Source organism: Lagenorhynchus albirostris, chromosome 4 (assembly GCF_949774975.1).
Source record: "Lagenorhynchus albirostris chromosome 4, mLagAlb1.1, whole genome shotgun sequence".
NCBI lineage: Eukaryota > Metazoa > Chordata > Mammalia > Artiodactyla > Delphinidae > Lagenorhynchus > Lagenorhynchus albirostris.
Window position 1 is genome coordinate 75,997,064 of NC_083098.1, and position 12,458 is coordinate 76,009,521.

General features: G+C 49.6%; 1 protein-coding gene across 1 annotated transcript in view; it reads left to right on the forward strand.

Annotated features, from left to right (window-relative positions):
• SCFD2 (sec1 family domain containing 2) overlaps positions 1 to 12,458 on the forward strand; it is a 396,683-nt gene that overhangs the window by 375,505 nt on the left and 8,720 nt on the right. The window contains exon 8 of the mRNA XM_060148195.1: positions 8,439 to 8,558. Within this exon, the coding sequence (XP_060004178.1) occupies positions 8,439 to 8,558 (120 nt within the window). The remainder of the gene's footprint in view (positions 1 to 8,438; positions 8,559 to 12,458) is intronic.

Consider the following 12,458-nt stretch of genomic DNA (forward strand, 5'->3'; position numbering starts at 1 on the left):
GGCCCATCAAGGGCAGTGTTCGGCTAATTCTAGGAGTTTTCCCTTCGATCTAGAGGACAGAAAATGTACTTAGGCTTCTGATCTGCTTTCAAAATAAGCGAGCCCAGAAAGACTTTGATAATCAAAGGCATGCCTGCTATTTGCCCACAATCATTTTAAATAATATAATCTAAGGGAAAAAAAAAACCTTTCTGAGTGATGAGCTGGAGGACTTTGCTCTCCCAGGTTCCCCCCATCAGGCCCTGTCAAGGAAAGCAGGCAGGCTGGGGAGCAGAGCTGGGTGCCCACGCGATCATTCTTCCTGCAGTTCTGAGCAAGTGTTTGGAGTCAGCTCAGCACACTCCTCCACCAGAGGCTAGACCTGTGGTTAGCCACACGGAGCTGTCGGCTTCAAAGGGCGGTGCCCTGCGGGGAGGGGGACTATCAAACTCCGAGAGAAACAGCTTTGACAGAACGTCACATTTTTTAAACAGTCAAGTCTTCTCTCCAAATGCCTGTGCGTGGAGCACCTTGATCCCTGTAGAGAAAAGCTTGATAGTGATCTAATAAATAAAGCGAACCACACCTTACCGCTCTCACAATTTAATTTAAAACGAGCATGTCTAATAGGCAGCACTTTGAAAATGCGTTGCTGGAATTTGTGGTTTGGATTTCAGTCTCCTGAAAATAATATATTTTATATCTACTCCATGTGTTTGGACTCCAACTTGTTTTGACTAAAGGACTTGATTTGTCAAGATGTTTTCTCTGCTGGAACTGCTGTGAGGGCCGTCGGTTGTATCTAATGAACTTACGCGAGGCCCTTTTACCTCCTTTTAAGAGCATTGTGAAACTTTGTGTTGTTGTTGTTCCATTTCTTATATGGCTGTGCTTCATTGGAAAAAGGAAAAGATTTATGAAAAACACTCAAAGAAGACCCAGTGCTTGCCTCTGGGCCCTTAGTATGAGTTCCTGCGAGAGCTCCATGGCCTTAGGCAGCAATAGAAAAGGGCCCACAAGGAGAGAGGGCACAACTGCTCAGGGTAGCCCTAAAAAGCTGGAGGTGGTGAGGGGGAAGAGTTGAAACACTTCAGTGGCAATTAAGCCGCCACCAGGTTGCACGAACTCCATCAAAGAAAGTCCTCATTATCAGGACCGAGGGGGCCTCTCCGGGAACCTAAGGGCGGCAATGCGGTGGGCCTCAGGAAGGATTGGGCCCGAGAACTAGAAAGCCAGCAGGAAACCAGACAGTTCTGAAGGCTTGCTGTGGCCTGCAGAAGATGCCGAGAACAGCCCTAGCACTGTGTACATGCTCAATAAATATGAGTTGAGTGAATGGCTAGAGAGCTCTGCCACAGCTTCTGGTGCTTCTTAAGAGCTCAGCTTTGACTGGGCCTCGTCCGTCTTAGGTCAAGTCTTGATTCCCAGTGAAGGGTCTCGAGTGGGCCCAGCCTGGGTCGGGGCCCATTCCTGAACCGTTCAGTTGAAGTTGAGGGGCACGATCACACCATAATTACATGGCTGCCAGGAGCCCACCCCATGGCCATGGGGATGGAGGAGACTATTCATGTGTGGGCGGGACAGATACCTACAGATGCATCTACAGCAGCGGTGAAGGATGCTGTAAGGATAAAGGGCCAAAGTGATGAGCCTCAGGTGCAATCTGATGTCAGATCCTTGGACTGGGAAAGCTGGACGTGCCTGGAGGTCATCTAGTCCAGCTCCTCACTGTTTGCACAAGAAAAATGAGACTCAGACGTGAAAAGTTGGCTTAGGTCCATTATACTTTATGGCATTTCTGACAAGAGGAAAACATCTTAGCATTTGGTGTTTGTTGATTAAATCAGCACAAGTCTTGGAATCTATTTGCAATACTATTTATAACTGTTGTTTATATTTTCTTCTTCTTAATTATGCTACATACTGTGGTTTGATTTTTGTCTAACATTCGCTAAATTTGATCCATAAGGTCTAGTGAGATGGATTTTGGTAGGAATCGTGAAACAAAAACTTGGTTTTGGCAGGCGACGAACTTTGTTTGCCTGTGAGCAATTATCAAGAGCCTCTTGTGTGCTAGTCACTCTTGTGGGGAAGGAAGATACAGAGACAAAGTAGCCATCCTACCTTCCATGGCATAGCTTACATTGGAGAGCTTACAGTTTGTTAGGGAGATGGACAAGAACACTGAGGGTTGAGGGGACGAGAGATAAGTGGTATCTGGGTGGGGTGTGAGGACACAGAAGGGGGAGCTCAGTGTGTCCAACCAGTAGGAGTGAGGAACAAAGTGATGAAATGCTGGGCTACATGAAAGGAATTCCAGGTAGCTCCAAATGGCTGGGTCTAAGAGCAGCCTGTAAAGAGTGGAAGAAGGTAAGATAGAGAAATAAGCAGAAGGCAGATCACGAAGGGCTGGAGGCTTGACATTCGACCAAAAACAATGAGGTTCTGTGGAATGTTTTTTAGGAATTTATAACCAGTGTATGTGTTATAAAGATCACCTGGAAGCACTGAGAGAGGGGGTGGGGGAACATGGCCAGACTAGCATCAGGCTGGGGAGAGAAGGTGAGAAGATGAGAGTTGGGGTGAGGTAGGGGCCGAGGGAATGAGGGCAGTGATGCAGCGCCAGAGGGTCCCACAGGACCGGGCATTGATGGGATGTGGAAGTAAATGAGAGAACATTGTCCAGGGTCAGTCACCCAGTCGGGGATGGCTGGATGGCAGGTGTTAACGTTCTCTCTGACTTGGAAGCAGGAATGGAGAAGAAAATAACTTGCATTTTAGAATTTAGGTGCCTGTGAGACAGCTTTGCAGCTCAGCAGAGCTGAGGGGCCACTGGCCCATGTGAGGGCCAGACCGTGGACAGGATAGGGCCACCCAGGGACGGTGTTTGCGAGAAGAGGCCCAAGCAGTCAGGAACACAGTACGTGATGGGGCAGGTCAAGCAAGAGGAGAATCCATGAGGAAGAAGAGAAACTGAGAGGGCTTAGAGAGCAGAGAGGGTTGGGGAGGAAGTTTCTGGAAAGCAGAAGCCATCCACTGCAGCAAATGCAACAGTTAGGCTGAGCTGATGGCAGATGGCAGCCTTTGCGATGAGATTAAATAAAGACCCACGAGGAACCTGGTAATTGGCTGACGTTGCTGAAGAACTAAAAGTACAGAGTTTTAAGAGATGAAAGCTAGTAAAAATGCTGTCAGTTTGAAGAATCTGTTTATAAATGAGAGCATGTGGAATGTATCCCACTCTGGTATGAGACAGACCTGGATTTCTGTCTCAACGCTACAGCTTATCAATTGGAAAACTTGGGACAAGTCACTTCACCTCTGTAAGCCTCACTGTCTCCATCTGTAGAATGGAGCTTCTACCTACTTCATAGAGTCTAAGATTGTGCAGAGTAACGCTTGCCCCACCCCCTGCTTTATTTTCCTCCGCAACACTTATCACCTTCTTCACTTACCAATTTACTTTTGTATTTTGTCACTCTCCCCAACGAAAATATAAACTCTGTGCAGCAGGGAGTCCTCTCGGGTTCGTTCGCTGCGGAGTCCCCAGTGCCTAGAGCAGTGTCTGGCCCATAGTAGTTGCTCAATAAATATTTGTGGACTGGATGAATAAATGAGTAAAAGGTTGTGCTAGACCTGAAGTGTTTGGCGGCAGTGGCAGTGCTGTTACTTCCTCCTGTTGGGAGAAAAGCCATTACCAAGCCACCTTCAAAGTCAGCATGGCGGGTCTCAGGGCCCAGTGCCCTTTGGGCCACCGCTCCCATTACGCTGTCTCCCTCCTACGAGGCCCGGCCCATCGTTGGAGGGTGGGGGACCTGACCCTTGCCTGTGCTGGGGACAAGTAAGTCACACATGTAGGGAAACAGATTGGAGGAGAATCAGCAGCTGGGTTCTTGGAACGCCTGGAGAACTCCAGAGAAACGGGGAGCAGAGGAAACCCTTCTCATAGAAACCAGTCAGGACATCAAAGAGTGCCCTCGGGACCACAGCTGCAGAGAAGGTGTCGGCAGCCCCTGCTTCAAAGGCTGGATGGATGGTGGGGAGAAACTATCTTCTCTGACCAGAACCTGACGTCTTAAAATCCCAGCCAGCGAAGGTTTAGAAAATGAAAGAAAGAGCAATGAGTCTGACTTGCTTTCTTAATCTGTGTGTTTGTGACGGCAGTAATGACGCTTAAATCTTTCATCATCAAAGTGCCTTACACCATGAACCCACATACAAGTGGGACTCAGCCGAATGTGGCTGGTTATAAGGAATGTGTTATTCTGATGGAAAAGACTGGAAAGGTTCCACTTCCCAATAGCCTGCCGATTTGACATGTTCTAAAAGGAAATCTGATATCAAAACATAAATCTAAACAGAAACCAAAATGGCAAACAGCAACATGCATTAATGGGGCCCGTTAATTTGTACCACAATCAACATTCCCTCAATTCGTTGGCCAAAGGGTATTGTTCTTTGTTGTTGCAGTTCATTTCTTTTTTCCTTTTCATCTTTCAATACATCCTTCCGAGATTCTCACAATGTACTTCAGAGTCCAGACTCTCTTATGGAAAGCATATGTCTCTGGGAACATACTGTACCACTTGAAGTTCTGCAGCCAGTTGTATTTCTGTCCCAGCATTAAGTGAGAAACAATTGTTTGTAGGGTTGGAAGGAACCCCGGGTAGTTACTCAGCCAGGAAGAACCACACGTAAAGCAAAGAGAGAGTGTCTAAAAGATCTCAAAGAAAAGAAGAATATCTCCAGTTACCCTGTGGACCTCATTCATTCATTCATTCATTTTATTCATGCAACATTTGTTGAAAGTTTATCATGAGCTAGCTCTACGCTCAGACCCCAAAATACCGAAATAAATATGATCAATCCCTACCCTCCAGTAGCTTACAGCCTAGGAGAGGAGATAGACAGGTCTATCAAGGTCGCAGTCCAGTGTGACAAGGCCAAGGCAGAGGTATCTGTCAGATTCGGCTCATGGGGCAGGAGTTGAGAGGTGGTTAGGGGGAACTTTTTAGAGGCGAGGGTGCCTTTTAAAGAGAGTAAAAAGGAAGGAGGTACAGAAGGGGAGGCAGGGGTGCTTTACACAGAGGAAACTGTCCGTGCCACATAAAACAAGATGACGCAGTTGGTGCTCTAACTGTTTAATAACTGGAATGTCATGGGCACAGACAGGCCAAAACCCACTGGTGCGGTCCCAACCAATGCCTGTGGGCTAAAGATCTTTCCTACTAATATGGACAAATCCCCAGGGTATATCATTGAGCAAAACTCAATCTGATATCGAGTGGCTAGAAGTCAAGATGGCCGTTACCCCTTGGTGAGGTAGTGACACAAAGGGGGCCTGCGTGGGGATCCAGAGTGCTGGCTTTCTGTTTCCCGATCTGGGTACTGGTCACAAGGATTTGTTTAGCTTGTGAAAATAAATTGAACTGCACACTTGTGATAAATGCTCTTTTCAGCGCAAATGTTCAGTAAAGTGTTGTATGTTTAACAAAAAGTTTTTTAAAAAAGACCTTGCATTCCTGGATGGCTCAAGTCCTCGTGAGTGACTCCAGCAAATAGTGCATATGGAGGAGATGAAAATAGAGGCATAAAGCAAAGCCATGTGAGAAGAGCCTTGTATACTGAATTGAGGAGTCTGAACTTTATCCTCAGAGTTAGGAGACTCCCCGGAAAGAACGTGAGCATGTGATGGAGCTGAGGGGTGTTTAAGAGTGTAGCCTCTGCAGTTTGGCCCCTGGCTCTAAGGTTTAGTCACGACGTGTAAACTTCAGTCTCTCCATCTGTAAAATGCGCCAATGATTGTATTTGCCTCCTAAGGATTTTTGACAATCGGATAAGATAACGCACAAAACTTCAATAATAAATATTTGCACTTTCGAAAGCTTACTTAGGCAGGAACGAGGAGACTGGATTGGGGTGGGGGTGTGTGTGTGTGGCCAGACCAGGGACAGGGAGACAAATTAGAAGACTCTAACAATAATCTAGTAAAGAAGGAATGAGAGCTGACCAGAGCAGGGATAGTGGAAATCAAGGAGAGATCAGTGAATTGGAGGGGGAAGAATTAACAGGACTTGATCTGGGAGGTGAAAAAGACAGCACAGTCCAAGATGACTCTCAAGGGTCTGACTCAGGTGACTGTGAAGGAGGTGATGTTCTTAGAAAGTCAACAGAAGGAATAGACTTGGGGAAAGATCACGCGTCAAATTTGAAATCTGTTGAGTTGAGGGATCCCAGGAGGCATCCAGGTGGAGATGGCCACAGGAACTCAACAGTGGTGCTAAAGACATAGATTTGGGAAGCATATAAAGGATTCTTGAAGGCATATGAGTAGACGAGGTCCTCAAGTGAGAGAAGCAAGGGGCCAAAGATGGAACCCTAAGGAGCGTTGACACTTAAAGGGCAGACCAAGAAAAGGAACCTATGAAGGAATTTGAGAAGAAATCAGTGGAAAGGTAAAAGAAATAACCAAGACAGTGTGCTACTGTGGAAGCCAAGAAGGGTGTTATCCACTGTGACAAATGCCACAGAAATGTCCAGTTAAATGAAGACAAAGAACTGTCTATCGACTCCTACATATGACGGCCATTGGTGACTGCAGTGAGAGCAGCTCCAGGGGAACAGTGGAACAGAAGCAGGATGGCCGTGAGTGTGTGGTACTCGGACTGGAAGACAGCAGTCAACAAATGCAGTCAAGGGGATAGAGCTACAGTGCAGAAGGTTGGGGGGTGGGGTGAGGTAAAGATCAAAGAGTTTTGTAACTTTTCCAGTGTTCACCACCACCCATTTTGAAAGAGTTTAGACCTACTTTTCCTTCTTTCTTTCTGCCTTTCATTTCTCTCCCTCCATTCCCCTATTTCTCTACCTCCCTCCCCCCGTCCACTCTGAGTTTCCTCTCCAGAGGCCAAGGTGCAACTTATATAACTGGAAATACTTACTGTATTACCTTTTTAAGTGTTTTTAAAACAAGACATCGAAAAGTGGGTATATTTAAGCAGGGGAGTCAAAAGAACCAAATTGAGAAAGGAGTTGGAGTTGGGGTAAGAGCAGGGGCTTCCTCTCTTCCTGTCAGCCTGATGTCCCACCCTGCTGCTCCAGGGGACCGTCCCTTGGCCCAAAGATGGCTTGTGTGTTAGTGGGTGTGAATGAGTACAGACATTTACCACCTTTGTCTACCCTCTCCTGGCTGGAGTCAAGCCTGTTTCTCCCACCTCGGGCTTCAGTGGCCATGCAGGCAGCTGACAGCATCCTTCCCATAAGGACTCCATTGCTGCTGTCCCGGCTGGGCCTCTGGCCTGCTCCCCCGACCTGGTGACCGCTTGCCTGCGGCGCTCGGCTCACAACACTTCTGCCCACTTCTCACCGAACCATCCCGGGCTTCCAGGTAGGGCTCAAACACACTGTCTTCAGGAACCCCCTCTCGTCCCCTTCAGTTAGTCACTAGGTCTATATGTTGGCCTTGCACATTTCCTGAGAGATTACTGGGAGACATTCTCATTTTAGTTGTTTTTTTTGTTTGTTTGTTTTTGGTTTTTGGGGTTTTTTTGCGGTACGCGGGCCTCTCACTGTTGCGGCCTCTCCCGTTGCGGAGCACAGGCTCCGGACGCGCAGGCTCAGCGGCCATGGCTCACGGGCCCAGCCGCTCCGCGGCATGTGGGATCTTCCCGGACCAGGGCATGAACCCGTGTCCCCTGCATCGGCAGGCGGACTCTCAACCACTGCGCCACCAGGGAAGCCCTCATTTTAGTTGTTTTATAATACTTTGCCTCACTGGTGAAATCATGAGGCACCGGGAGGAATTCTCCACGACCTCCAGTGCAGTGCTGCACGCGGAGCAGGGCCTCAGCTCTGGCTGAGGCCAACCTCAGCTGACTGAGGCTGGTTTGCAGAAGGTAAGGGCGTGAAGGTTGCACTCGAGGGTGGGTGCAGGGCTCTTGCATCTTTGCCCACCCTCCACCGCCCCCTCCTAGGGCTCTAACCATCCGTCAATTCCACAGACATTTACTGAGCACCTACTCTGAGCCAGAAACTGCGCTAGGCACGCCGGGCATTTAGCAGTGAAGCCGGCAGACAAGATCACCGCCTCGTGGAGCTTGTGTTCCATTAGAGGAGACGGCCGTCAGGGGAGAGATGGTGACCCCAGGCTGTGACACGTGCTTGGAAGGAGATGCACGGAGCTCTGTAAGGCAGGAGCACGCTTATGCTGAGACCTGCAGACCGAACAAGAGGGGAAGTTGCCCTCAGTCTTCTTGCGTATTTAATAGTGCCCACTCCTGTAACTTTGCTTTCAGTAAAATATTTATTGAAAGGGCTGTAGGAAGGTGACATGCTGTGCATGTTCCTGGTCAGTGCACTCACAGACCACTAACACATCCGACCCCTAACAGATCCCACCCTCTCTGAGGGTTGTTCATCTCACCTGAAGACGCCTCTGATGCCGGCGGTGGTTTCTTTTGCAGGTGAGCCGGCCTCATCCCAGCGACCACCCTCTTCTGATTCTCTTCGTGGTGGGCGGGGTCACAGTCTCGGAAGCCAAAATGATCAAAGACCTTGTGCCATCCCTGAAGCCAGGAACCCAGGTACCGAGTCCTCAGTGATATGATCTGAACGGGAGGCCTGAGGCAGGAGTGGGGAGGGCAGACCAGGGCCTTCATTAGGCTCCCCCGCGCTCCTATCTCCATCCCGCTGCCTCCTTTCCCCCTGCTTCTTCTGCCTGTCCCAGGGCCAGGACCTACTGTGGGTGGAGGGAAGGGGGAGACCTCTCCTACCTCTGGGTGGCAAGTGCTGAAGCGCTATTCCCAATTCCTACAGGGCTTGAATTCTCTGGCGTCCAATCGGTGCTTAATTACTCAAGAGTTTTGGCTGCTTTCCAGACTCCAGATAATTGAGGGTGACTCCCGGGGACCATCTCTGCCCTGTGGCAGGGAGAGGACGGGGCTGGAGGAGTTTGGGAAGGGCCCTTGTCATGACAATGACAAGTGTAGTATCTTTCTCCTCTGTAGCCTCCTGCCAGGTCCCGTCCTCCTCCCCACGCAAATGCCCGGTGGTTAAGACACAGCCCTCTAGGTTTTCCAGGCCCGAGTCTGCATCCTCCCTCCGCCTTTTACTAGCTAGGTGATTGGAGTGAGAAAAGCCCTCCGTTTTCTCATTTAGGCTACGGGGCAGGGTGGTTGGGAAAAGAGTGCCTTGCCCGGCTGCTTACTGCTATGGGCAACCGAGGCTCTGTCCTCTGGGGGCTGAGGGGCCTCAGAACTGTCCTGCTGGGGCACCGGGAGCCTGGGACACCTTCCCATTGACCCTCGCCCCCCGCCCAATTGAGACTTGCTTTCGGGGCCTGTCTTCAGCTTTGCCATGTCTGCATTGCAGCCAGCGGCTTTCTGTGGTTTAGAGAAAGCAGAACAGAGATGCCAGTGCAGTGCTTCAGGTAGGACCCTGGCTTACGTGGGGGACTGTCCACCACAGGCACACGGAGCCCAGGGGGTATTCCAGCCACGCCTGGCTGCTGGTCTGGGTGGGGGGCAGTGTACAGTGCCCTTGTCTCCCAGCTCCACCCACTCTGTGTATCCGCACTCAGCCAGCCAAGGAGCCCCCACCTCTGCTGGCATCCGTAATCTGTACTCCGTAGTGCAGCACTCAGCGGGCTCACCGACTGCTTCCCGTTGCTGACAAAGCCTCCTCAAGCAAACACGAATTCCTTGAGGACAGAGGCTGGGCCTTCCCAGGCCTGAGCACAGGGCAGGAGCTCCGGAAGCCTTGTGGCCTGACGGCCTGATGTGAGGCAGGAGAACTGGCTTGGTGTCAGGGTGGCCGGGACACCTGAGACGTAGAGAAGGCCTGGTTTCCCAGGGTCTCCAGACACCCTCCTTAGGAAGGTGACCTGTATCTAGGGAGCCATGGTATGTTCTTGAACAAGGGAGTGACCAGTCATTGGCTGTGACCATTCCTACCATTACTCACACCTGTCATGGTCATAGCTGGTGGAATTTCTGATAAAGTGGTAAATTCGGCCTCGTCTCACACCCTCTCTGTCCGCAGTGTTCAGGATCTGTTTGGTGAGCAATTGCCTTTTTGAGCAAGACATTCTTTTTTATCAGAAAGCACACTTCTCACTGCCCCTAACACGGTGAACCAAATTCTTAGCTCTTCCGAACAGTGATGCATTGTTAATAGCCTGCCAGACTGTTAATCCCCGCTCTAAAAGGATAAAATGCAGACGTTTTCAAAGCCGTGTGACCTGAGTTTGACAGCAGAGACCTGAAATCTGTAGTGGCTCAGTGGCTCGGCTGCAGTCTGACTGACCTTGTGCTCGATCATCTGCAGAGAGAGTGGCTCAGAGAACCTGGGGCTGCAGGAGCAGCCTTGCCTGCTGCTGTGTCACCGCTGCTGCCTCTAACTCCTGGGCCACACAGAATCTACGAGCAGATCAGCCTCTTCCCTCCTCCACAGGTCTTCCCCCAGGGCCACTCTTCTCCAAACCGAGTATCTTCAGTTCTTCCAGCTTCCCCACCCCAGCCCGTGCCGTGGACCTGAGTGCCTCAGCTCCCGGGCAGCTCTCCCGGGCCCCCAGGTCTCTCCCTCTCATGCTCACTTACAACTGAGCGCCCTTGCCATGGGCTGATCAGTGCAGAGGCCCTGGGGCCCCCTCCTCCTCCTACCACGGCCCCTCCCTGCCGCTGGGCCTTCTTTCCCTACCACCCTTCTGCTGGCCTGCTCCTCTCCAGCCTCAGGACTTTGCACTTACTTTAATCCCTCAAACAGGACCTGGTACCAGCTGTCGTGATTACTCATTGCATATTGAATACTAGAAACCGTACTTGCATTATTGAAGCATAAGATAAAAGCAGCTTTTCTGTAGACTACGCCAACCTGTTACTGATTCTGGGATTATGGACAACTAAAACCACTCTGTCTTTTGTATCAATTGCTATGATCCGTACCTACTGTATATCAACATGGGTGCTTTTTGGACCCAGGTGCAGGAACTTACAGTCTCTTAAACTGGATTAGTCGATTATCCAGTAAACATTTATTGAGCATCTACTCTGTGCCAAGCACTGTTCTTTGTGCTGAGGATAGAGCGGTGACCAAGCCAGACTCGTTCCTGCTTTCATGGAACTTACATTCTAATAGTAAGTGATTGACTGACATTAAACACGGAAGCTCCAGCTAGACATGAGTGTTCCAGGAACATAGGCAGGTGCTGTGATGGGAATACCTGGGGGCTTGGAGGCAAGAGGTTCCTTCATACGGGCACCGGCTTCCCCTGGAGCAGAAGGCTGGTGAGCTGAGATTTGCAAGGCATCCGGGGATCTGCTCTTCAAAGGAAACTGCTGATAGAAGTCACTTAAGGCACATCCAGAAATGAATTCTCTTTTACAAAAGATGGTAAGGATAGCATGAAACAGTGGAATCCAGAAACCGCATTAGCAGCTGCTAGTCCTAGAGGATGGTTGCTATACTCTAAAATGGGGTGTTTTCTCCGCTCTCCATCTGTGGTGCTTGGTAAACGTGCTGAGAGAAAGTGGGCAGCTGGAGAAGGCCCTCCTTCCTGACTACAAAAAAAAAAGGATCAAAGAGGCAACCTCTCAACCCCACGGCAAACAGCCACAGCCATGAGCAGGAGACTTCGCGGGCTTGCCCTGGTCTGGGGTGCGTGTGCTCAGCACTGGCCTCTCTCATTCCAGACAGCTCTGCAGGCTGAACCCTGTAGCTGGGTCGTGGCCAAGAGGCCAGCAGAAGCCTGCGATTGTGGGAGGAAAATAACAGGGAGGGACCCCTCCAGAAAATACAGGGAAAGGCCAGCTCAGGAAGCAGAGGAAGGCCGAGTGACCAAGCCGACCCTGCCATCACAGCTCTTCATGGGCTAGTGCACGTTGGCCAGCCACACTTTCATGTGCATCTCCATTTCTGGAGCTGAACATTTAGTGAGAATGTAAGAGGAAAAAAAATTAGACCCGGAAATATGCTCATACGCGTACGATTTTGCACAACTGTGGAGGTTCAAGGATACCTAAATCCTGGATGTATACCGTAGCTCCAGGTCATTCTAAAATTTGAAGCCCCAAAGAGAAGAGTCAAGCGACTTCCTTTTCTTTTTTTGGTCTACATTTAATTTGTTCTGAAGTTTCTTACTCTAAGGAAAATGTCAGTGAGATTCAAAATTTTTATTTTTACCTGAGTTAGCTTAGGCCCTTATCATTTGAAATATTAGACGGCATTACACATGTTCATATTGTTCCTCTTAACCTTACCCTTCATTCCTACGCACTTCATGTGTCTTTGATACTTGTAGCAATCCACGTAACAACGCTGAAGTCATTTACAATGGAAGGTTTTTGTTCTTGTTGTTTTCCCTCAAGAGACTTCTTTTTAAACAACCATCATGAGGGACAAAAGTGAAGAGGCATCTGAAATCTCATCAGGTACCTTAGGAGAGCCTAAGCACAGCACACTCACCCCTCAGGCAATGAGAAGGCAGT